This window comes from Nilaparvata lugens, chromosome 3 (genome assembly GCF_014356525.2).
Source record: "Nilaparvata lugens isolate BPH chromosome 3, ASM1435652v1, whole genome shotgun sequence".
NCBI lineage: Eukaryota > Metazoa > Arthropoda > Insecta > Hemiptera > Delphacidae > Nilaparvata > Nilaparvata lugens.
The window spans coordinates 50,317,719-50,343,856 of NC_052506.1; the positions used below are offsets into that span (position 1 = coordinate 50,317,719).

The 26,138-nt window shown below is 32.8% G+C and overlaps 1 protein-coding gene across 6 annotated transcripts; it reads right to left on the reverse strand.

Moving 5' to 3' along the window:
• On the reverse strand, positions 1–25,096 carry LOC111045437 (esterase FE4). 6 transcript variants are annotated; one of them, XM_022330853.2, is made up of 13 exons: positions 24,918–25,096; positions 24,704–24,749; positions 22,575–22,753; positions 21,690–21,839; positions 20,918–21,055; positions 18,606–18,759; positions 17,600–17,785; positions 16,585–16,784; positions 8,299–8,464; positions 5,975–6,144; positions 3,373–3,532; positions 424–565; positions 1–281 (listed from the first exon to the last, which is right to left on the reverse strand). In XM_022330853.2, the coding sequence occupies exons 3-13, from the start codon at positions 22,680–22,682 to the stop codon at positions 110–112; spliced, it is 1,746 nt and encodes a 581-aa protein (XP_022186545.2). In that variant the 5' UTR covers positions 22,683–22,753; positions 24,704–24,749; positions 24,918–25,096; the 3' UTR covers positions 1–109. The 6 variants fall into 6 exon arrangements, with proteins under 6 accessions (XP_022186545.2, XP_039279885.1, XP_039279886.1 ...); XM_039423951.1 differs by having other exon boundaries at positions 5,975–6,147; XM_039423952.1 differs by lacking the exon at positions 22,575–22,753.
• Between the last annotated feature and the right edge of the window lie 1,042 nt (positions 25,097–26,138).

Below are 26,138 nucleotides of genomic sequence, written 5' to 3' on the forward strand. Positions count from 1 at the left end.
TGAACGGTAAATAGATTTTATTCTAAATAAATTTCTCCCAGCCCAGTCCAAAAATCGAAACTAATACATAAATCTATAAAAATTCAACAATCAAATGCAATAATTGGTATCACAATTTCGGAGCAGGTGAGTATGTTGAATAGATTTTCTCCCAGAAGTCGTCTCTTTCCTTCATAAGTTTTGAATTCACCATCGCTAGCTCATTGCCAATATCCAGGTATTTGAATTCGTCTGGGTCATTTGGCTTCCAATCCACTGGAATACCACTTCCGTTTGGATTGCTGAAAAATGACAATCAAATTTTATTTTTCAATGAATTGAGCTTTACACTGCACCTTATAGCCACTATACTACAGAATTGAGTTTCAATAAAAACCTAGTGAAGATTTAATTATCGAATTTGACTAATTTATTATTACTTACCCATTTGCAGCGAAATTTGTCCATAGAGTGATGAATGTATCAACGATTTTTCTTTCTGGGCAGTTTGGCGCAAGTGGAAATTCTCTTCCATTGACGAAGTTATTTTGAAATAAGTAGCCAAGATCATCTGCATGGCTCACACCTGCAATGGAACACAGAAGATTAGTGAATACAATACAATACAAATAAATTTTATTTCCATTAATATACAAATAAACAATCTTATCAATAAAATGTGCATAATATTCAGAAATACAATATATAAAATTTACTACAAATATGAATTGCATTTTTTCGGAAATTAACTCACTCAACTATGGGAAACCCATGTTCTAGAGCAGGTGTACCCGAAAGTAAAGTTTGTTCTAGAGCGAAATACCCGAAGTAACGCAAGGCATAGGTAATGTAGTACATAATCCTTTACTTCTCTAACCCCTGAAGTATTCCTTGAGCAATGAATAATGTTATTTTCAATATTATTTATCTGTTCAAGTTAGAATTTCTGTAATGATTGAGAGTTGTCTTTCAAAAAAGGTTAATATGATACGCCAATGGCCGTCACAACACGACTGAAAAAGCTTAGTTGAAAATTTAGTTAGCGTGGCTGCAATCAGCCAATCTGAGAGCTTTCTGTTTTGTCATAGTCGTGACGGCGAGTAATCGTCAAGTGTGAAAACTGCCGATCTTACTCCACAAGATGGGGTTTTCAGTTTGCATGAGGATCAATAATTATAATTATGATTGATTTGTCCCAAAAGTTTGGAAAAATAATTGTTAAATCTAATGATGAAAATGATATGCAATAGTTTTCAAAAACATGTGAATAGCCTACTTCAATTATATTAGTCCAGGCAATGTATAAAAGACAGAACATCCTCCAAATCCTCTGCTTTTTTGAATATACCTGGTGGGGTGCCACAGGGATCGATCCTGGGACCTCTGCTATTCATTATTTATATACGTCAATGACCTCCCATCATCAGTCTCCCATTCAAGGTTAATAATGTTTGCGGATGATACTACAGCTTTAGTAACAGATAAAAATCAAACAAATCTAGCAGATAATATAAAAAATGACCTTGATACCATGTCCTGCTGGCTCAAAGCAAATGGACTCTCCCTTAATTATAATAAAACTTTTTTAATGAAGTTTAGCTACAGATCAACAGAATTCCTCTTTCATTAACTGACAGCAAACTGAAACCAGCGAAATCGATAAAATTCTTGGGAGTTACAATAGATGAGCATTTGACTTGGAAGGAACATATACAGAGTCTCACCTCCAAGTTGAACCGTGCATACTTTATGATTCTAAAATTGTCTCATTCGGTGGACAGAAACACCCTCATCACAGTATATTATGCCTATGTCTATTCCCATCTATGCTATAGAAATATCTTCTGTGGTAATTCAACAGACAATTCTAAGGTATTTTTAATGCAAAAAAAGATTATTAGAGTGATTTTCGGGTTGAGACAAAGAGACTCATGCAAGTCAGTTTTTCAAAATTCTAAGATTCTCACCTTGCCTGCAATCTACATTTATCAGTTATTAATTTTCATCAAGAGTAATATCAATAAATTTCAATTATGCACAGAGAGACATAATTACTCCACACGCAATCAGCATTTGCTGTTGTATCCAGTCCATAGACATGCGACATATGAGAAGAATCCCTCTTATTCAGGATTAAGATTATATAATAAATTACCTGAGACCATTCGAAAAATCGAATCTCTAAAGCTCTTCAAGAAATCTGTGAAAAGAATCTTAGTTTATAAAGCGTACTACTCGGTGGCAGAATTCAATTAACCATAAACTCTGCACTCAATGACACAAATTAAAATGCTCACATTTGCTCTATTTTTAGGACTAAGAGTAATGATAGACCTAATATAGGATACACTTTGTTATATAATTTTTTATATACTGTTACTGTTTATTTTACCTGTTAGAAATCTTACTTAGTTCTAAGGATGCAATTATTTGACAAATCACCTATCAAATGGGAGTATTCCCAATATTATGATGTAATGTGATGAAATAATAAATAAATAAATGAATGCTCAAAATGTAAGACCATTTTTGACCCTGCAGTTCTGTTTAGGGAAGTAAGGAGGAAAACATATCAAAAATACCCCTACCACCTGTGCTAAGGGTGCAGGGGTGGTTTCAGAGGTACCATTTTTTAGCTTCTTGCATGACTCGAAAACTATTCATCTTACGGACATGACTATTCTATACAAAATTGAAGCTTACATAATTTCAATATTGATCAAACAACGTTTTCTATATATTTCACCCCCCAACTAGTCTCAAAAAAGCTGCAAAGTCGAAAGTTGTGCTCAAAACATACCCTCCAAATTCCTATGTCAATTAGTCTATTGTTGCAAAACTGAAGATTTCACACTCGACACTATATCTGCTGAACAGTCGTGGGGAAATGTGTGAAGTTGTAAAATTATACATAAAATTGAAGAGAATTGAATGATCTATAAGCTCATGATCAGCATGGATTTCTTCCATTGGGTTTTAAAAAGATATGAGAGCAAAAGTAGCAAAATCTTGGAGATTTTTTTAATGTTCCACCTTCAAGAGCGAATATCTCAAAGCCTATGAAAGATATAGAAAACGTTGTTAAATCAATATTGTAGGAAATCATGTAAGGTTTAATTTTTAATAGAATAGCAATGTCCGTAAGATGCATAGTTTACGAGTTATACTTATGCAAGAAACCAAAAAATGGTACCTTTGAACCACCTTAGCACAGGGAGTAGGGATGGGAACTTTTGATATCTTTACCTCCCAACTACTAAAACAGAACTGCGGGGTCAAAAATTGTCTTTCAAACTTGTCACTCTATAACACTTCATTGACTGGACTATATGGCGAGGCATTTTACACTGTTTCATATTTACAATAATAATGTATGCTCAGAAAATGCCTCACCAGGAGGAACCTCAGGTACAGACGCTTTGATGAACCGTTTGAAGAAACCCAGTTCACCTTCAAATGAAAACTGGTAGACATAAACATCTTTCAGTCCTTTTCTTGAGAAATATTTCAATGTGTTATTTACTCCAATGGTGAACTCCAAATCAGAGCATATCTGGAATCAATTTTATAAAGCATTAGGTGTTATTTTGTCAGGCGTTTCCAGAGTCGGCAGGGCAGGAAGCCGGAAGCTCTCCGATTGACTGAATGCCTGAAAAACGCCTAATATAGTATCGCCCTTCAGGAGATTCAAGCTTACAAGCTTATGTTAGTTACTGTGAATAATAACTTACGGTTGCTTAGAACTATTCTCTATACTTCATTAAGATTCTATTTAGATAGTTTTCATATACTTCAACTTTAAATAATTATGTGTCTTTTTGTTGGCCATTTCCTGGCTACCTTGCATTTAGGTTATTTCCTACTCCTTTAATCCTACAATAAGAATAAATCATTTTTGTATTCAATGTTGAGCATAGAAATAAGAATTCTTGAAGTGCCGAGTTTCTAGAAACAATCTCCTCTTTCATCATTATCAATTTATTCAATGACAAATCATAAATGATTATGGTCGGGAGCTCAGACAAGATTGTTCAGATGAACTTTTATAAAAAAGTAAGACTGGCAACTAATGGTAGGACATACATGATACACATCGTCATACATTGTTGTTTCATCACAGCGAGAGGCTTCGAGCTAAATAGCTATTTGAGGTTGAATTATTCCTCTATCATTATAATGTGTAATTTTCAAGAGGTTTAATTATTGTTATTGGTTGTTTATTTTATGTTAGAAGCCTCTCGCTGATGACAAAACATGCATGTTCTACCATTAGTGGCCAGTTCAACACGTTAAAAATTAGATTTCTTGCAGTGGGAATTGCATTTTCTTCTCTAAGGGCCGTTTGCACAGTATAGATTGCTAAACTCGATTAAGTTAATCGAGTTTAAGTTAATCTGAAAGTTTAAACTTGAATCGGTTTTCTCAGTGAATTTACTAATCCAATTTAAGTTAAACTAGTTTAGCGTTAAGTTGGTAATAGAATGTCATTGTTTATAATATCAGGAAGGCTAATTTTTACAGGAAATTTGTTATTTGTTTACAAACCATCAGTGAATTGAGGTTATGTAGCTACTATTTCCTTGTTCAAAATCCACAGACCTGTAAGCTGTACGGTAATAATAGTGAAAAGCGATCAAGAAATTCTTCAAAAAATGATGAAATGCTATATTACTATTAGATACAAACTTATATTTAGTAGACACAAAAAATATATTTTAGAATGTTTTTAGAAAAGCGATTTTGTTACGCTTAAATCTACTACGGTCTTCCTCGTTTATTAGAAATCTCTCGAAAGCAAAATATCCCAGTTATGTGTTATTAAAAATATGTTTCCTAATCAAAGACCACTGTTAAAAATTGTCTTATTTTCTATCAAGTGGCTTATTTAATCAAATACTGGATTGGCAGTTGCTTTACTCAAGCAAAACCGTTAAGAAAATTCTCTATCATCCCAGAAATTTGAATCATTTGTTTTTGCCCAATTTTTCTCAGTTTTAAGATTTCTTCACAGTCATCTTTATCAAACGCATCAAAAACTTCTATCAATTCCTCCATTATAATTATTTTTACATTCAAATAATAATTCACTATAACCTAAATTAATAATTATCGTCTACAGAGGCATTAAGGCCGGTTACAGAGCTCGACCGACCGTCAGTGCGTATGCACCATCCTGACCATACATCAGTTTTTCTGACTCAAAAAATGGACGCCTTCACAGATTGTTTGATTGCAGCTTATTATCTTCGTAAACGAAAGATTAAAAGACGTAGATATCAAGTTCACCCGATGGTCGCCCAAAGAGCATTTCAAAGGGAATTTAGAACCATTTTAAACATCATTGCTTGGGGTGAAGATACATTTTTCAACTATCTCAGAATGTCCATCAGAAATTTTGATGAGTTATTTCGAGATGGATCACCATTGGGAATACTTGCAGTCACTTTAAGCTACGGATCAAATAAATGTAGATAATATTAATAATATATGATTTTTTCAATAAAAAATTTAGAAATGATTGAAGAAATGTATAGAAAAACTCTGAATTCAAATATGACACTATTAATATTGAATTCATTCATTATGCTATTCAATTAAATATCAGCTGATTGTCGGGCAGAGGTGCCAGCACATTGGTTATGTTGCAATCGGGTTTCTGATCAGTACAGCTCTGAAAGCTTCTATTTGTTTCAATAGCGCGTCAGTCGACCGATGGAACGGATGCGCACGAGCTCGACCGATGGTCTTCGTACGCTGTATAAAACGCATGGTCCTGACCGTGCGCATGCGTGCCGTCAGTCCTGCTCTGTACGGATACATGGAATATCTATGGAAAAGACAAGCGCGACTGACGTACGCACTGACGGTCGGTCGAGCTCTGTAACCGGCCTAAAAACAACCGTCGAAAAAAAATTTACTATCAGCTGTTTAAACTTACACTGTGCAAACGGCCCTTAAATGAAATAGTGTTGGCTCTTAAAGAAATTATACTCACATCAACGTACTGGTTCAAGGTTTCTACTGAAACTGGACAATTTCCAAAGTAATATTTCTTCACCTCTGAAAATATATTCTGAGTGACATTATCACTCACACACAAGTCATAAGGTACAAATCTAATTGCTTCTCCATTGATTTTGTCCATTTTAGATAGTATTCCTTGATCTTCTGAAAAACAGCGAATAAACAAACATGAGAGAGGTTTATTTACAGTATGAATGAATTGAGTATAAATAGCTTACAAGTTTAAAATAATAAAAAATGAAGTACAAATAGAGTACCAGTAACTTTTCACAATTCTTTCTTCTAATCTCTAGTTTATAAAAATGTAATAGAGCTTATTTAATGTAAATAAAATGTATTACATTTTTTATAAAAAAAATACTTTTATTATTTTACTTTATTACATAAACTTTTATTACATTTTTATTGTAAAACTGGAAGCTCATCACTTGAAAATGTTTATAAATTATAAATCAAGTAAAAATAATGTGCTAGTAACTTACATAAACTTTTATTACATTTTTATTGTAAAACTGGAAGCTCATCACTTGAAAATGTTTATAAATTATAAATCAAGTAAAAATAATAAGCTAGTAACTTATCTCTATTGATGAAGTAAATATTTGAATATTACACTATACAATTCAATTGTTGAAGTTCTTCAAATGTAATTAATGAATAGAATATGAGTAGCGATAGTTTCAGAAACGCACTTCTCCAAGTTAAAAATTGATGATGGAGACGGGGATAGTTTTGAGCTTAGCCTGTTATCCTCTCCCAATCATTGCATATTAAGATTTGTATCTAAACGAAATGCAATAAGTTTTATTTAAAGCTTCAGAACTGATTTTAAAAGGTTGTTCTGGAGGGAAAGGAATCAAGTTTTTTAATAACCATAAAGATTGGACTAGGCATTTTCTTTCTTTTGAATAAATTTCATTGATGGTCAACATTTCATTCATATTACTTAGAGCGTTAGTGATGGAGTATGTGCACAGAGTAACAAAGAACCCAGAGAAATCCTTTTCATGAAATGATAAACTGAATGTTTGGTATCCTTTCAAGATTACACTAAACCTGACCTGTATTTAGCTTCAATGAAAACAGTAAAGAACTCATTTATCTACGACCATGTTATAATGTAAGCATTACAACATCACAATAAATCCAATAACAGGAGTCTTTTCTCAATGGATTTTCAAAACCATAGTATATACCATATCTCTGACTAAGCTTAGGCAAATGATAATAATTGATTAAAATAATTCAAAATTAACTTGTGAAAATATTTTCTTTGACTCTGAAAATGGTGAAATTCAGAGGTGTTGACTTTGGTTCGAGATAGAGGTCATAATACACTAAAATTATTTTTAATGAGTTTTTGAGAAAATTTGAAAAATTGTAGAAGGTAATAATTGAGAAAAAGATTCAACAAAGATTTTACCGAGTCAATTGAATAGAAATAAAAAACCAACTTCGATTCATTCTCTCCATTTTGGGCAATTTCTATCCAAATTTGGGAAAGGAACAGTTTTGGGCTTTAAGCCTGTTGTTCCTTTCCCAATCATTCATAGTTGAGAATTATATTGTATCTATCAATGTATAAACAAATAATGTGGACTTTATACAACGACTTGAACATTATAGCACAGTTTTCGATGCAGGTGGCATCAACATTAAAACACGGTTTCTAATGGTATCGGTTTGTCAAGTTTTCCTAAAATCAATTATCCAGTTTGTTGACTAATTTTCAATTCGTCAGGTTTAGTCCATCAAGTTTTTGTTTCGTCGAGTTTTCAGTTTATCAAGTTTTCAGTACGTCATGTTTTCAGTTGTCAAGTTTTCAATTCGTCAAGTTATAAGTTTGTCTTGTTTTCAGTATTTCAAGTTTTTAGTTTACTGTCCACTTTCTCTGAGTGGATCTTTTTACCATATTGGCTAGTTACTTGATTTGTAACCTTACAAGTCAGCAATGTAATACTTTGCTTGATAATGGTCTTATATAAAATAGTATATGGTCTTTAAAGCAGTGTGAGATATTTGAGACACGTGTTCGTTGGCTACGCTCGCTCACTTGTGTCTTAACTCTACATCTAAATAAACTACTATTTTAGTCTATTATGAAAGTCCTGATATTGATTACAATCCTTGTCTTCTCTCATTTTTGTCTTAGCAAGCATTTGAATGTAAAGGGATGTTATGACTGATCTAGGTAGGATAACAATTTAGCATGAATTTCAATTGTGGAAATTGACCAATTTAACATGTTTTTTTTAATATATTCTTATTCAAATTGACATAAGATGCAAACTATACCTTTGAGAGAGATGATGCCTTCCTTGTTGGTCATCCCAACGATGTAAGGCACTTGCGCGAATTGTCCACTCTTGAGCAGTGTGTCAGGCGACTCTGTCAGCAGATTCGATCCTGTTCCTGCGACTTCTCTGCATGGTACAAAAGGAAAGATCAGTTTTCTGCGTTCCTACTCAAAAAATAAATCGATTCAAAAGCATTAAATACCTTATTTAACAAAAATAATGTTGAACAAAAAACATAAACAAAATTTTCTCCAGATCAATAGATTGTTTGAATTAGATATGATTTTTCCAAGAGCTAAAACATTTGCATAGGTATTTGTGGAAAGAATTCTATTGATGAGTACTATATAATAATTGATACCAATAGAAAAATAAAGTAGAAGAGAAAATTATAAAGCGTTTTAGTAGAAGAGTAGGAAAAAGTAGTGAAATTTACCAGTAGTTGAGTATATAGGCCTGAATTATTGAAACATTGTTACGAAAAAATCGAACATTGCCAAAAGGGCAGTGGAAAGAGGAGAAGGGTTTCGATAAAAAGATGAATTGAGAATATGGTATTGACGGAGGAGATTACTTTAACGAGTGAAAGAGAAAATTGAATCAAGGAGGAGAGCCCTTCAAATAAACGAAAAGAATAGAAGAATACTGTTTATAAGTATAATTTTCTAGCAATGTAAAGAAAATTAGTTGAACTGTACATAAGAAAAATATAATCTCACAGCGTTTCACATTAATTTATACTGATAAACTTTCATTGCTGGCAGATTGCACTAAAAAAATATTCTTATTTCACCCCTTAATAATTTAATCTTCTATCCTATTATATTAAGCAAGCAATTTCTGTATATATTTATATGGTTTGTGGTTATATGGGTATATATTATATTCAACAGATCTCGAAAACAGCTCACTCATGTCAGTTGATAGGGCTTATAAATAGCTATCCATGGTATAAATTTGAAGAAAATCGTTAGAGCCGTTTTCGAGAAAACCGTGAATAACATGGTTTTTTAGTGATTATCCGCCATTTTTCTCAAAAATATTACGGAGCTCCTGTAATTTTACCAGAAATGAGACTCATGTCAGTTGATTGGGCTTGTAAATAGCTAACCATGATATAAATTTGAAGAAAATCGTTAGAGCCGTTTTCGAGAAAACCGTGAATAAGTGAATAACATGGTTTTTTAGTGATTATCCGCCATTTTGAATTCAATTTTATTGAATTTCTTATTGTCGGATCCTCATGGTATAAAAGTTCAAAATTTCAAGTCAATCGGTTGATTAGGAATGGAGTTATCGACACACACACACACACACACACACACACACACACAAATCATGTTTTTGGACTCAGGGGACCTTGAAACGTATAGAAAACTTTAAATTAGGGTACCTTAATTTTTTTTTTAAATCAATACTTTCCTTACCTATGGTAATAGGGCAAGGAAACTAAAAACACTTGTTTATGGTAGCCTCAAGACATCCACTAAGAAAGGATTTTTAAAAATTTGCCCCCCTGAGGGAGCTGGGGCCCCCAAAAATTTTGTACTTTTTAACCGCTCATTGCACAGCAAAGTCATGAGGAACTTTTTTGTTCAGCTACGAAAAACTTAGATCTATGCAGAAAAATTCCGACCAGGAGCACAGGGGGGTTCAGGAGAGGGCATTTTTCGAAAATGTTCATGTAAAATCACACTACAGCCCAAACTACTTGGCCTACAGACTTGAAATTTTGCACAAACATTTTTCAAATATGCTAGACGCGCACCATGTACGGATTTTAAGATATTTTGCTTATAAGGGTTACAAAGGATAAAAAAGGATCCCATTAAGTAAGCTTATGAACATGGTAAGGTGAACGCTATATATAAAACTGAGATAATTGACACGTGATATTCTAACATAATATGTTGCAATCATTGGAAAGCTTCAGATGGAGTCTCATACATTCCGATTAAAACAGAGCACAGATATTTTCTTTGGTTAGGAGTTTGTTGATAATTCTTTTTTCAAATTCAAATTTTATTGCCATCAAAAATCACATTAAAAACTTTCTTAATAGACAAGATTACAAAAACAAAATGTCAAACATAAATAAATGAATGTTTCATTGTAGTAGCAAAAGAGTACATCAAAATGCATTACAACGTCAAATGGTAACAAAAGTAGACACATAACAAATAAATAGAACTATTTAATACTATAAGTCACAATCGTACACAGGTAAATCATTATAACTAATTCTACACCAAGAAATTGTTCTCTGATCTCAATATAACAATCAAGTAATAAGGCTATTCCACTTGGAGATTTATTTTAAAAAAATCATCTATTTTATAAATACAATTTTCTGACAAAATTGCTTTTAACTTATTTTTAAATTTTGTAATCTCTAGGTTCCTGATTGAAGGAGGTAAAAAATTATATAATTTTATCGCTGTATAGATGACTGTTTTTTGAGTCCCGGTGTAATTGAACCTGATTAAACACAAAGTAGCCCTATTCCTTGTTCCAAATGAGTGATATGAACCAAAAGCATTGTGCCTTTCGCTAAAATTTCAGCAGCAGTGGCGCAGTTGTGTTAAAAGCTGATAGATAAGATAATTTTGAATAAAATTTAGAATTTAGAAATAGGCCGACACATCTAGAAAATACCTGAGTCTATACCTAATTCATGCAGGTGAACGGGCTAGAGTCAAGAAAACTTCAATTAATCTTGCCATGCCTGATTTAATAGGTTTATACTATAGAATAACACTACAATTTGAAATAATAGAAAAATACAAACAGCTTCAATAAACATTGGCAACTAAAATCGAACAACAGAAACAACAATTTCATGTTACTTTGGTGACATTCTTCATCTGATTCGGGGGCGCATTACTATCCCCGATTAGATAGCAATACGTCACAAAACCAAACAATATCAGTCATCAAATAACAAGTTCATTTCAACATGGAATTACTCAAGAAAGAAAAGCCCGTTGAACCCAAGTTTCGTCGATAGTAACCCATATAACCCATTTCATAATAATTTTGAATCCCCACTTTTGATTGACATTCTCGAATGAACCTTTGTTTCACTACACTGCACTTTCGTTGGTCTGTACGTTGCTTTATCGTCGGGGTTACAGTACCTTGTTTTTGGCGGTGAGCTTTTACCGGTTGAATTTGGCTTGACGGCGACGTCCTCTTACGTCCCTAGACCTGTCGTCTGAACGGGTGTCTTGAAGCGGTGTTACATAAAGTTGCGGAACCAAAGGGGTGGTAGTACAAGAAGTTGGTTTGGGGACACACATGAACCGCTGTAAATAAATGTATTAAAGCATTAAATACCTTATTTAACAAAAATAATGTTGAACAAAAAACATAAACAAAATTTTCTCCAGATCAATAGATTGTTTGAATTAGATATGATTTTTCCAAGAGCTAAAACATTTGCATAGGTATTTGTGGAAAGAATTCTATTGATGAGTACTATATAATAATTGATACCAATAGAAAAATAAAGTAGAAGAGAAAATTATAAAGCGTTTTAGTAGAAGAGTAGGAAAAAGTAGTGAAATTTACCAGTAGTTGAGTATATAGGCCTGAATTATTGAAACATTGTTACGAAAAAATCGAACATTGCCAAAAGGGCAGTGGAAAGAGGAGAAGGGTTTCGATAAAAAGATGAATTGAGAATATGGTATTGACGGAGGAGATTACTTTAACGAGTGAAAGAGAAAATTGAATCAAGGAGGAGAGCCCTTCAAATAAACGAAAAGAATAGAAGAATAATGTTTATAAGTATAATTTTCTAGCAATGTAAAGAAAATTAGTTGAACTGTACATAAGAAAAATATAATCTCACAGCGTTTCACATTCATTTATAATGATAAACTTTCATTGCTGGCAGATTGCACTAAAAAAATATTCTTATTTCACCCCTTAATAATTTAATCTTCTATCCTATTATATTAAGCGAGCAATTTCTGTATATATTTATATGGTTTGTGGTTATATGGGTATATATTATATTCAACAGATCTCGAAAACAGCTCACTCATGTCAGTTGATAGGGCTTATAAATAGCTATCCATGGTATAAATTTGAAGAAAATCGTTAGAGCCGTTTTCGAGAAAACCGTGAATAACATGGTTTTTTAGTGATTATCCGCCATTTTTCTCAAAAATATTACGGAGCTCCTGTAATTTTACCAGAAATGAGACTCATGTCAGTTGATAGGGCTTGTAAATAGCTAACCATGATATAAATTTGAAGAAAATCGTTAGAGCCGTTTTCGAGAAAACCGTGAATAAGTGAATAACATGGTTTTTTAGTGATTATCCGCCATTTTGAATTCAATTTTATTGAATTTCTTATTGTCGGATCCTCATGGTATAAAAGTTCAAAATTTCAAGTCAATCGGTTGATTAGGAATGGAGTTATCGACACACACACACACACACACACACACACACACACACACACACACACACACCACACACACACACACACACACAAATCATGTTTTTGGACTCAGGGGACCTTGAAACGTATAGAAAACTTTAAATTAGGGTACCTTAATTTTTTTTTTAAATCAATACTTTCCTCACCTATGGTAATTGGGCAAGGAAACTAAAAACACTTGTTTATGGTAGCCTCAAGACATCCACTAAGAAAGGATTTTTAAAAATTTGCCCCCCTGAGGGAGCTGGGGCCCCCAAAAATTTTGTACTTTTTAACCGCTCATTGCACAGCAAAGTCATGAGGAACTTTTTTGTTCAGCTACGAAAAACTTAGATCTATGCAGAAAAATTCCGACCAGGAGCACAGGGGGGTTCAGGAGAGGGCATTTTTCGAAAATGTTCATGTAAAATCACACTACAGCCCAAACTACTTGGCCTACAGACTTGAAATTTTGCACAAACATTTTTCAAATATGCTAGACGCGCACCATGTACGGATTTTAAGATATTTTGCTTATAAGGGTTACAAAGGATAAAAAAGGATCCCATTAAGTAAGCTTATGAACATGGTAAGGTGAACGCTATATATAAAACTGAGATAATTGACACGTGATATTCTAACATAATATGTTGCAATCATTGAAAAGCTTCAGATGGAGTCTCATACATTCCGATTAAAACAGAGCACAGATATTTTCTTTGGTTAGGAGTTTGTTGATAATTCTTTTTTCAAATTCAAATTTTATTGCCATCAAAAATCACATTAAAAACTTTCTTAATAGACAAGATTACAAAAACAAAATGTCAAACATAAATAAATGAATGTTTCATTGTAGTAGCAAAAGAGTACATCAAAATGCATTACAACGTCAAATAGTAACTGCAAAATCGGTAGTTTGTTATAATTTCAATGCTTGCTGTTTTCCAACTTATCGCACTTTATGTCGCGACAAGAAGGCTAAGTTTTAGAGATAATTCCATAATCTACATTCCTCGACGACTCGGAGCCACAATTTTTAAATATCTATCATGGGAAACTCGAAGTCATGGCCGTTCATAATAGAGAGAGAAAATAATTTATTTCGCTAACTCACTTACAATAATGGCTCTAGTCTATTGCGTATTAAATTTACTATTATAACTTGGGAAAAGGCCTGAATTAAAGAGAGTGCCCGGCACAGCATCATATAAATGGATATTTTCTTTTATGTATAGTAGGCTTTGAAAGATAAACAGTGCAGGAACCGTCATCACACCAAGACGAACAAACCCCTCTCTACAATGAGCTCGGAAAGGGAAGGGGTCCACTAATTAGTCTAATGCATGTTTTTTGCATCCTCAGTAGCCTTACACTAGAGACCCCACTTTATGACCCAAGAGTAAGGTCCCTCGACTCAAATGCCTACATATGCCTACATTTATTTGTAGCACGGCCAGAAAAAGACAAACTTGAGTACTAGCCGTGAGTTCATCCAATATAACTTATGAATCATTTTGTGAATGAAAAATACGAGTTGATGAGAAGTGTGAGTAATTCCTTATAGGTGATTGTTTCTTGATCCATTCCGAGCTGCTATGTATTAACACACGTTTTTATGTATTTAAACACGACAGTCAATTATTAAAACATGCAGTCAATTATTGAGTAAATAATTAAAAACTTTTACTTACTGACTGAAGTACTTTCGATCGTCTAGCGATCATTTTCAACAGTGCAGACCGGAAATGTTTCTAATCTAATGTTTCTTCCTAACCATCAAAGCATTTCCGGTCTGCACTGTTGAAAATGATCGCTAGTACTCCAGTCAGTAAGTGAAAGTTTTTAATTATTTACTCAATAATTGACTGCATGTCGTGTTTGAATACATTCAATTCAATTCAATAATTCTTTATTGAGGTATTCAGCACACAATGATTAATGATTAGAACAAATTTTTTGATCTAGGCTAAACTACATGAATAGCTATAGTTGAATGACTAAATGGATAGACATACAAAAGAATCCAATAATCAACAAAGTCTTGAAGGTCTTATTTTGCAAAACGTAAATTAAATAAGTAACATGATTAAAAAAATACAAGCCTCCATTAGAAAAAATAAATAAAAATAAACATGTAAAGAATAGCCTACACAATACCCAATCAAAGTGCTCTGACCCAGCAATAAAGGTATAGTCCCACATGAGTCATAGACTTGTGTGTGGGACGAGTACCGTCATATACTAAGTAATTTGAAATTGAAAGTGTCAAATGAAAAATTCAAAAATGAAAGGAAAAAATAAAAAGTTTTGAGCAAAGAACAGCGGCAATGAAAGGAGATAAATAAGAATCAAGGTAGGTACATAAAAGGCAAATCATTTATATTATAGTTTTGCAGATGGCAAACATTTTTCCTGATTCCGAAGCTAGGGGACTTCTTGAAACGGTATGTCTGAGTTACTCTTTTATAAATTAAGAGTACAAAGGCTCCAGCAGATGTTCAGAGTTACAGGCACCAGTCTCGTATAACCAATTACAAATAATTTTTTTGTAAGCAAGAATACCAACAGTGGGATCAACTATTTCTCTGTTTGGGGCTTTTCTTAATAGGATGTTGGAAACATATAACGGGTTTGTGCGGTTTATTGATTTAATAATTCTAGGGACCTGTAGGCCCACATTTGCAGAGCTTCTAGTATTGTAATTATGCGTTACTTCTGTGACAATACAATCCCTATTTCTGAATGTAAAAACAAGTACATTTTTTATATATATTTGTCTGAGAGTCAGTAATCTGGAGTAATTGAAAAGTGCTTCTATGGGGTACTGCTTCTCTAATTTCAAGCCTGCTTTAGTTATCAGCTTCTGTATAATATAAATAGTGTGTTAAAAAGTGTGTTAATTCCTTACATTTGATCCAAATGGTTATTCATAATGTAGTAGTCGGGGACACTGAAATCAAAGGTTTTTTATTCTGTAGCTAATTAATTTCATAGGTATTGATTTTTAACATAATGGAAGTGATTGAACTACTCAAAATTAATGGCTTACTGGTCCCTAATAGAATTTATAGTATTCCTGGTGATAGAGGCTGTCTTTTTTCAGCATTGACCATATAATAAATAAAGCTTTATTCACATTTTACATTCGCCTCAAACAAAAGCCTCTCTAAATGGAGGTAAAATGATAGGGTTGACAACTTTCAGTTCTGTTGTTTTAACATTTTTTTCAAATCACTCTCAAAAAGTTATTGTGTTTGAGATACCTCTGGCGCTATCATAGTTTCACCGCTATTCTGTTCCACAGCTTCCTATCTCTTGCAGTCGTTAAAAAAGACTATATTATCTATAATAAAGAACTGGCTTATACACATAATGGGATAGGAAAATTATGTTCGACGCATCATCACGTCTGAACTACTGGACTGATTAACTTGAAATTTTGCATATAGATTCTTAATTAACCAAGGATGGTTATAGGCCTATTTTCAATTCTTCAAAATTTCATTACGTCAAGTTTTCAGTTTATCAAGTTTTTAAATAGACCCTTGCGGAGCATGGGTTCCTGCTAGTAGTTAATAAGTTTCACATACTAATATTTGTAGTAATACTTGATACTTGATACTCAGTGGATCAAAATATAACACAGAACTGTGAACAAAACTTATAATACGTAGTATTTTCAACTTTCTTAGTTTTTTGAACTAAATTTTGGAAGAGCAGAAGTTTTGGGCAAGCGACTGAATTTTCTTTCCAATATTTTTTTTTTTTTTTTTTTTTTTTTGATCAGATAAACGTATGTGATTTGAACAAGGTAATGAAATAGCAAATTATAAAAAGGAATAACTGTACTAACCTCTCGGGATAAAACCTTGTTTTGGAAAGCAATAAGGTTTTCCTTGGTCTGTTCTCTGAGAAATGAAATCAATTCTTCAGGGTCGGTAGTTTTCTTTCCCAGAGCTTCGCCTAGTAGATAGGCTCTGGGTACCGTGTGCTCAACGTATGCCCAAGGGTTCAGTGCACTCCCACTTTGCAAAATAACTTTATGGAAGAGTCCTGTAATTGAAAACATAATCGATGGTTGAAATAAAAGTATAAGGTATATACCATGAACCTGAACCATACACCATACTGAATTGAGGAAAGTGTGTCAGTGCAATTTTTGAAAACATTTTTTGTTAATTCCATTGGTTTAAAGTTAATAGTCTTCCCAAACAAACCTATTATTCATATCTTTATCAATCCTTTCATATTAAGAAATAAGCTGAAATTTGTCTTCACGACTACTCTTTCACTGAACAACAATTCCAGCTCTGCAGTTTTCTTATCATTTGATAATATCATGAATATACTGCTCTTAGAATTCACCACTATTCTGAATTCCAACAAGTTATATCTCATTGTATTGGAACAAGTTCAAAGGCCTGTTACAGGGAAATCTAAAAGTTCTCTAAAACTATTACATCTTAGGCTAGGCGCACACCAGTTAGTCAAGACAAGACAATACATGATCAGACACGTTTAGTCACATTACTTCACATAGCTGCTTATGACACAACTCACACTGATTAGTCATTGCAGTTAGACATGTCTTCATAAGCAACAATGTGAAGTGTTGTGACTAAACGTGTCTGTTCATGTCTTGTCTTGTCTTGACTAACTGGTGTGCGCCCAGCCTCAGAGTAGGATGTCACAAACCAGGCAAGCTTCCAACGGTATATAATATAACAATGTTCTGTGTGTCTAATGTGAGCATATATGTCAACACTTTACAAGACACCTAATTTTATGTTGTAGATGATTATTTATCGACTAGCAATGACTGATGAATTTCAGATTACAGTGAACTATTTCAGATTATTCTAACAAACCTTTGGCCATGGGTGAAATGGAAAGAAATTGGCAGGAAGCCGCGCCAGCACTTTCTCCGAAAATAGTGACATTGTTAGCATCTCCGCCAAAATGACCAATGTTCTCCTGAACCCATTTCAAAGCCAAAACTTGGTCCTTCAATCCTGCATTTCCTGGCACGTCACTATTGCCCAGTGAAAGAAATCCTGCAAATAAAAGAGTATGATTACTGTAATTTATCATTATAATATACAAAAATATAAGAAATTTACAAAAAAATTGAATTTATATAAGATATTATGGAGCTATCACAATTATTATTGAAATTGAAAACGACATCTAATAATATCTCTAATAATATTAGCAATAATACAAAGGATCTGAATGAATAATTTATATTGTTGTTTTAATATGTTAGTAGTTACAATTACCTAGGTTTGATTATACGAATACGCATCGAAATAGATATAATTAACGACTGTCTGATTGGGTAATCACTCGATGGAAGAAGAGCATATAAATTGAGAGAGACAATCGTACAAGAAATAGACAATTCAATCTAAAACTTGAGGAATCTGTTCTGTTGCGTCAATAATTCTAATTGCTGAAAACTAAACTATACAGAATATCATTATCAGCATCTTTTTAGCCTGTCAGGTACTTACAATATGGAATATAACACAGAAAACTATGAGATTCATTTAGATGAAAATATATGCCTCCTATCACAGACACCTATAATAAAAATGGAAGTTACATATTTTTCATTTATTTCAATAGAGCAACTTAAAAGTTTGATTACATGTAATTATTTTTTCCCCTTTTATTTTATTTGAGAGACGACTAGTTTTGGGTATTTATCCTATTATCGAGTGTCAAAAAATAAATAAAATAATAATATGGGTATACTAGTAATTCTTTCTGTAATGAATTGGAATAATCTAGAAGTTGGAAATTAATTTTTTGCTATGAATAGACTTGTTACCGGCATAATTATGATGAAACCATCTAAGTAGGCCTACTTACCAAAAACTCCAACTCGGTAGTTGATGGACACCAGAACGACATCTTTCTGAACGAAAAAGTCAGGCGCATAAAGTTCATCGTCGCCACTTCCAAATGTGAAGCCACCTCCATGAATCCACACCAAAACCGGTTTCAACTCATTTGGGCCAAAAATCTGTAAACAAGTTCATTATAAAATATAAGTTGAAGTAAGGGTATCATGAAAATGTACACGTTTAATTTAATTTTTATATGATTAATATGATAGAGTATCTTGCATTTTTGTTCTTCTCTGAGTGCCACAGTCCTTGTCTTTCTCTACAATTCACCTCCATTCCTCTCACACAACCGCCTTCCGTTTCCATCATCTTACTGCCATCACTGTCACTGTCAGACCCATCTCAACATAATGCAGCCATATTTTCCTTGGTTCCTTGGTCTGCCTCTTCTTCTTGTTCAGACTATCATATTACACGTTAGCATTTGCATCTGCATTCTCTGCTCGTCCATTCGAAAGTCATGTCCGAGCCAACCAATAAAATAGTTGTTTCATTCATCCAACATGAATGTAATAGTTGAGAGAAAAAGTGGCGGAGGAGGAAGAATGACGCCATATTTGTAAATGCAAGTCATCAAGGACAAACCATCTTCGATAATATTAAGACAAAGTTATAGTGAAATTCATAGTATTGAATCACTACCAGATTATCTTTATCCTTTTCTACATTCGCACCGTTGCCAAATCGTTCATATGCTACAATAAAATATAATGAATTGCCAGAATATTAAATCTCTATAATTATGATAATGTATTATTAAATCATGAAGATATATATTTTTTGCTGAATATTATATATTCGAGAACAAAACATCTTGTAGTACACTTTATTTTTTGAAAACTTTAAAATAGTTCAACAACTAGTTTCGACCCTAACTTAGGTCATTTTCAAGTTCAAAATGAACCTCGGGTCATTTGCAATGAAATTGGGTCGAAACTAGTTGTTGAACTATTTTAAAGTTTTTTTTTTAAAAAAAAAAAAGGGTACTACAAGATTTCTATATTGTTTTTAATAATTTAAAAAGTAGCCCTTGTGAGTGAAGTGTTTTTATATTTATTCGAGTTATAATTAATCATTATTAAATAATGAAAAGATGCTTTTTCTTGGTGAATATAATATATTTGAGTTATAAATGAGCATTATTAACAGGAATCAAAAATTAATTGACCGAGCGAAGTGAGGTCTAAGATTCAAGTCGACGGTTCGGCATTTCTCTTAAATGTTTGAATGTTTGAATGTTTGAATGTTTAAATGTTTACATGTTTTATGTTGCGCATTTACGGCGAAACGCGGTAATAGATTTTCATGAAATTTGACAGGTATGTTCCTTTTTAAATTGCGCGACCGTCGACGTATATACAAGTTTATTGGAAATTTTGCATTTCAAGAATAATATAAAAGGAAAAAGGAGCCTCCTTCATAGGCCAATATAAGAGTAAAAATCAGACTATAGAATTATTCATCATAAATCAGCTGTCTAGTGGACTATAATAGTACCCGTTCAAAAACATCAAACATCTTGAAAATGTATCTTTCCATTAACGTTAGTAGACAGTTGACTATAATACTACCCGTTCAAAAACATCGAACATCTTGAAAATTGTATCTTTCCATCAACGTTGTAGACAGTTGCAGCCAGACCTGATAACAGCGCTCACACTCACATTCCGGGACGACACGTCACGGTACGATATAGGACAGAAAGCTCTATGTTTATTTAGGATTTTTCTAGACATTCTAAATTGATAAATTATTTATTAATTTTTGAGAAAACATAACAACAGGTCAATGTAACTCACTGAGCGCGAGGTCTACTGTTCACAGAACTACTAGTATTAGATCAGATATACCAGGACAAGTTGAATCACATCTATTCAAGTTTATTTATTAAAGTCGGTGGAAAAATGTGGCAGCATTGCGTTTTTATAATTTCGACTGACTATAAGGTGAACCTCACTATAGTTTGTGCATCTTGCTGTGCCTCAGCTGTTGAAAGAGTTCATGCAATTTGGAAGTCCCGATTGAATATATTGGAAAATTGACTTTTTTGAGAACACTCCGGGTATTGAAACTTAACTGAAATATCTGATAACGAGGCTATAACAATGGAAAATTGGATTTATTCAATTCAAAAGAAATATCTGATAATGAGGCTATAACAATGGAAAATTGGATTTATTCAATTCAAAAGAAATATCTGATAATGAGGCTATAAAAATGAAAATTGGATTTGTTCAATTCAAAAGAAAGTTAGTTGGATTCATTTCAATTCACCTTTGGTGTGTAGACATTCAGGAACAAACAGTCTTCACTGCCAATCAGCTGATTGCTGAATTCGTGAATCTGTATGCATGGATTTCCTGCCTTCGTGCACTGCTTCACGCCTTGCCATGGTTTTACTGGCACTGGATCCTGAAACATTTTAAATACAAATCTGGAACATGAGTAATACGGTGAGAGACAAAAAGTGGATGACTACTAAAATCACCTTGGTCTCAGTAGAAATAGGCTATTATAATAATTATTATACTTGATCGAGAATTATTTATTTTGCAAGGGAGTACTTTGAATGAAAATATAATAAATTCTTATGGCTTTTGATAGTTGGGAATTCCCTTGCGGGAAGGTCCCACCTTGCCTGTATATACATAATTAAAACCGCCAATGGGCCTTACGACTGTCATACTTCTTCCCATCTGATAATTTTGAACGAAAATGTATTGCCATTAAAACCGTCAATGGGCCTTACGATTGTCATACTTCTGCCCATCTGATAACTTTGAACGAATCATTGTTGAAATCTGCTCTTCATGACCCTCAAGCTCCATTCAGCATAATATTGCTCAATAAAACTTCAAGCCCATATCACAACTGAATAACAAAATTCACTATTAATGATAATACCAGACGAGTTAAAGGAGCAGTATACATTTATAAAAGTGAATTAAACATCTTCTAGTCATTATATTATTCTGTACCCCATGTTCTTGAAAAGACACTATTTATAAACAAAGAACATTATATTACAGTATCTCTCAGCTCATACCTTGAATCGGAGATTCCCCACTGGAGGCTCAGCGAATGGTATTCCTTGGAAGGAGAAATATTCTCTCTTATCGTACACCGACACCTTTTTACACCCAACTAAGCTGCCAATCGATAGCTTTATTTCACTTGTCGATTGCATATTTGAGATCTGTGAAATACAGAGGATAATTAATAAGAGAACTGTTGATTCAAAAAACAATTCTACTATTATATGATACAGTAGCATTTGAAAGAAAATAAATGATCAAATAATACTAATTTGTAATTCAAAGGTGCATTATTACAAAACAGTAATAACTAATGAGGTATTGATATATTATAAATGGTATACCACAATGGTCTGATATAAATTAGCTTGACAACTGTGCCCTTAGTGAACTGCATTGTTGGTTTCTGTAAAATTGAAGATATTATTTATTTTTATCGAAACGATTAATTATTATAAATCTTAATATCGAAATATATACCGAAAACTATATTGTTCGGACTATAATAGTACCTAGATAAATCTATTTTTTATCAGAAAGTGAATTATTTCAAATACTGGAAGACAGACTATGCTGAAAAGCCTACAATGAATAAACTATCAAACCGTATGGGCACGGATAAACATTATTCAGATCCAATTTAACAAAAAAAAATGGTATACTGCACAGATTATGAATTTTTAATAATATTTGAAGTTGAAGTGGAAAATTTATATTTTTAAAGTAGGCATAAATACGTTCCATATTTAATTCACACTATAGTCACAATAATTTCAGAACTTTTTTCTATTGAACAAAATAGTTTATTTATTATACTGTAATGTAAATTAGAATGATAGCTCGACAGTACTTTTCATTTATAATTAGAAATAAGAAAAAAAACTAAAATATCTTACATTAAGTGCACCAGAACAATTCCCTGTGCTCCTCACTGATAAGGTTTTATACACCACTCTACAATTTTGCAGCGATACGACGTGTTTCAGAACACATGAAAGCAGCATGTCAAAAAGACTTGTGATGTCATCGATTCTCGTTGAATTTTCCAACGCAGGAGTATTATCTCATAATGAAACTGAGATATTTGAAAGAAATATTCCAATTAAAACAAAATGTATGACTAAAACATTAATGATTGGTATTTTGGCAGGAGTTATATCTACTGTGAATTACTTTAATATAATCATGAGTTCAAGATAACATAGAGAACAAGTACTTTATCTTTTGACCGTGGTGAAGACACCAGAAGTGAATAAGTAAATATAACATGAAGCCAATTTTTTACAATACATTTTTTGGCGTATTTCTCTTGGAATTATATCTACTCTCAATTTAATATTTGAAAACTACTCTAGTATTATAAGTGGGTATAATCTCATATCTGGAAAGACGTGATTCCCTAAATCTATTTGAGAAGAGATTGTTGTCGTGGTCGCGCTGATAATTAATCGATAGAGGTGCAATTCCTTAGAGGCCTCTCGTGACGCGCAGCTATAAGCAGGCATCTCGAGCTGCCTGCTTGAAGCCGCGCGCGTCTCGACACACCTGCTTATAGCTTCGAGCGTCTCTCGACACCTGCTTATAGCTTCGAGCGTCTCGACACGGCTGCTTATACTGCGCATCTTGAGCAGCGCGTTTCGATACGCCTCTAAGGAACTACATAAATTTTAAATTTTTGGGACAGGTCATTTCAAATTCGGTAAGAAATAAAAATTCATGAAATTTTGAGGATAAATTCATAATTGTATTGTTGATCGAAAAAAACAATAATTTTCTGAGAATTTTTGGTAAATTGAATAACTTTCAAATAATGTTTTTATAAATTCAACAGCTGAGTATCAATCGAAACTATAATTTATACCGTGACATACTCGTTCGGTTTGCACCTTTTAGGCACTGTTCGTTTTGGATAAATTGCCTTTAGTCACCAATAAAACGTTCTCTAATAATATGTAGTGCATTGAACTTGGACACTCAGTCATTTTTATGTGTATTATTAAGGCACTTAGGCCCGGTTGCACAAAAGCCGGTTAAGTTTTAATCGTGATTAATACCTCGAGAACAAATCAGAGAAACCGTCTTTTCAGAAAAGCCTTCTCTGATTGGTTCCCGTGAATTTAACAACGTTTAAAATTTAACAGACTGTTGTGCAACCAGGCCCTATTAAATTAACACAAGGCTGAAACAATATTTGTTTCAGCTACGACCAGGCTAGCAACCCAAATCCACCACCTTTGTACCCCTAGAGATAGTGATGAACACCATAAGAAGTACTATTCAACGACTTGCTCGGACACTCTCAGCAGCCTTGTATACTAATGTAATAACAAGCCTAAAAGCAGTAATTCGATTCAATACGGTAATAAATGTGATAAATTATAAAATTAAATTTATGAGTCTGCTAATTGCTTGGAATGTGCATTGATTGTTGGTTATTCTTTTCAAATGAAGGGAAAGTAGATTAAAATGTTAATATACATGTACTATCTAAACTAAAATTCCTCACCTTGTCATATTATGCAAGTTCCGACTCGGCAAAATAATTCATTGCTTTTTTTTCTTAATTAAAAATATGATGGTGCCCCAAACAGGAATTTTAGTCCTCGGGGTGCTTGAAATTATTTATTCTTCTTTTGATTGTAATTTCTTTGTACAACGTGTAATTGTATTATTTTATTATCTTTATTTTTATAATTTGCAAGATTGTTGTTGTGATAATATATCTGCTGTACTATTTATAATTTCTGATTATGTGTAATGTATAAATTGGAAGAATACATTAATTTATTATTATTTTAATCCTCAGCAGTCCAGAGGTGTACCGGTGCTATTATGTCAGATGTCTTTGATAAGCGCCATAAGTTCCGAATATGCCGCAACTCGATCAGAAGCTTGGTCATTGGTGTCTAACTTGTATGTTGTGTCTAGCAGTGGCCTGGTATCCCAGTAAAATATTCAGTTCTGCTAAGAATGTTTTGTCACAGCATAAATAAGTAGAATAAAACTGCTTGGATAACATACATACCGATAAACTGTTCTACGCTGCAACCTAGTTTTGAACTTGTAAACACCTAAAAAATATAATTATAAATTAATATTGTATAGTATATACGGTAATATTATTGTAAGAAATATGCTTAAAATCAGTAACACGGTTACTGTAACTGTCCGGTGGTCTCTTTATAAGAAGTAAATAATGTCTATTAGTAGAAATTATTAGATGAAATCTATATTCTTACCTCGAATATAAAGTTGTGACCAAAACTAAACTGATTCCCGATAAATTATAACTTGTAGGAAATAATAGACAATCTAAATTATTAACTTTCTATCATCTCCAAAAGGATTTAGGACACAGACAGTAAGTTTAGGTCTTTACCTTTAGGACATCACGCTAAACGTCAAACTCAAGGTAAAGTTTTTGACAGCTTGAGGGCTGACAACTTGACAAGAGATAAGGCGTTGTCCTTCAAAAAGCTTTCTATTACTCTATCAAAACATGTATAAATTTGTCTTGTTTCATCGTACTCTGCATCCAAATAATTTTTGGAATTTCAGTAATTTTATATAATTTTGTGAAGAATTCAAAATTATAATAATGATAGGAATCATAGAAATGTCTATGTTGATAGGTTTAGGTTGGTACTATTTTTTTACATAATTGAATGAAGTGTACGATTGATCATTGAGGTTAGGTTATAAATCAATGTTTTATATTGTATATTATTTTGCATTACTGTGAGTTTTACTTCTCTCTTAAATTGTAAGTAACAAATATCCTTCAATGAATCTTTGTTTATTCACATTTACTATAAGTTCTTATTCCACTTTGTTTTGATAAAGAGATATTGTAAGAGGGCGGCGTTTCCTGTTGAACAGATTTAATTTACTGTACATTTATTTACGTTAAAAATCAACGTCAAATTAGATCTTTTGAACAATTTACTTCCAATTTCAAATTGAATTGAAATATTTAAAAACAATATCAGCCTTGAATGCCCCAAGAGCCCAACTTGCTAATCTATTTAGTAGTCGATTACAGCATAGTCAAATCAATGTTTCCTGTTCTGTTTCTTTACAGAAAGTACATTGCTGTAAAATGTTGTCATTTACGGCTTTAGTCAGTCATTTATAATATTATTTCAAACTGAATGAACAGAGCCTAACATTTATCAATTTCATACGGCGAAACTTGATTAATTTCATAGGGACTACACTTCCAAGCAACTTTTATTAAATCCAGTTTCTGTAAATAATGAATAGTTTTATTTATCAATTCCTGTCAAATTAGTTACGGTACAGATTAGGTAGATTTATTCCATTTCTACAGAATTATGTTATTTTTTCCTGATTTTTTAATAGAAAATAATGATTAATTCTATAGGCCTAGGTATATTTAATATACCGTATTGTTTTGTTTTTTTTTTCATTTTTTGACTACCGTACATTAAACTTACAAA

Coding starts and splice junctions, on each gene's coding strand:
- LOC111045437 (XM_039423951.1), bottom strand. CDS start 22,682: ATGCTGCTTTCATGTGTTCTGAAACACGTCGTATCGCTGCAAAATTGT. Junction 21,840..22,574: donor ATTGTTCTGGTGCACTTAAT/GTAAGATATTTT, acceptor TGTATTTCACAG/ATCTCAAATATGCAATCGAC. Junction 566..3,372: donor TGTACCTGAGGTTCCTCCTG/GTGAGGCATTTT, acceptor GTTCCATTGCAG/GTGTGAGCCATGCAGATGAT.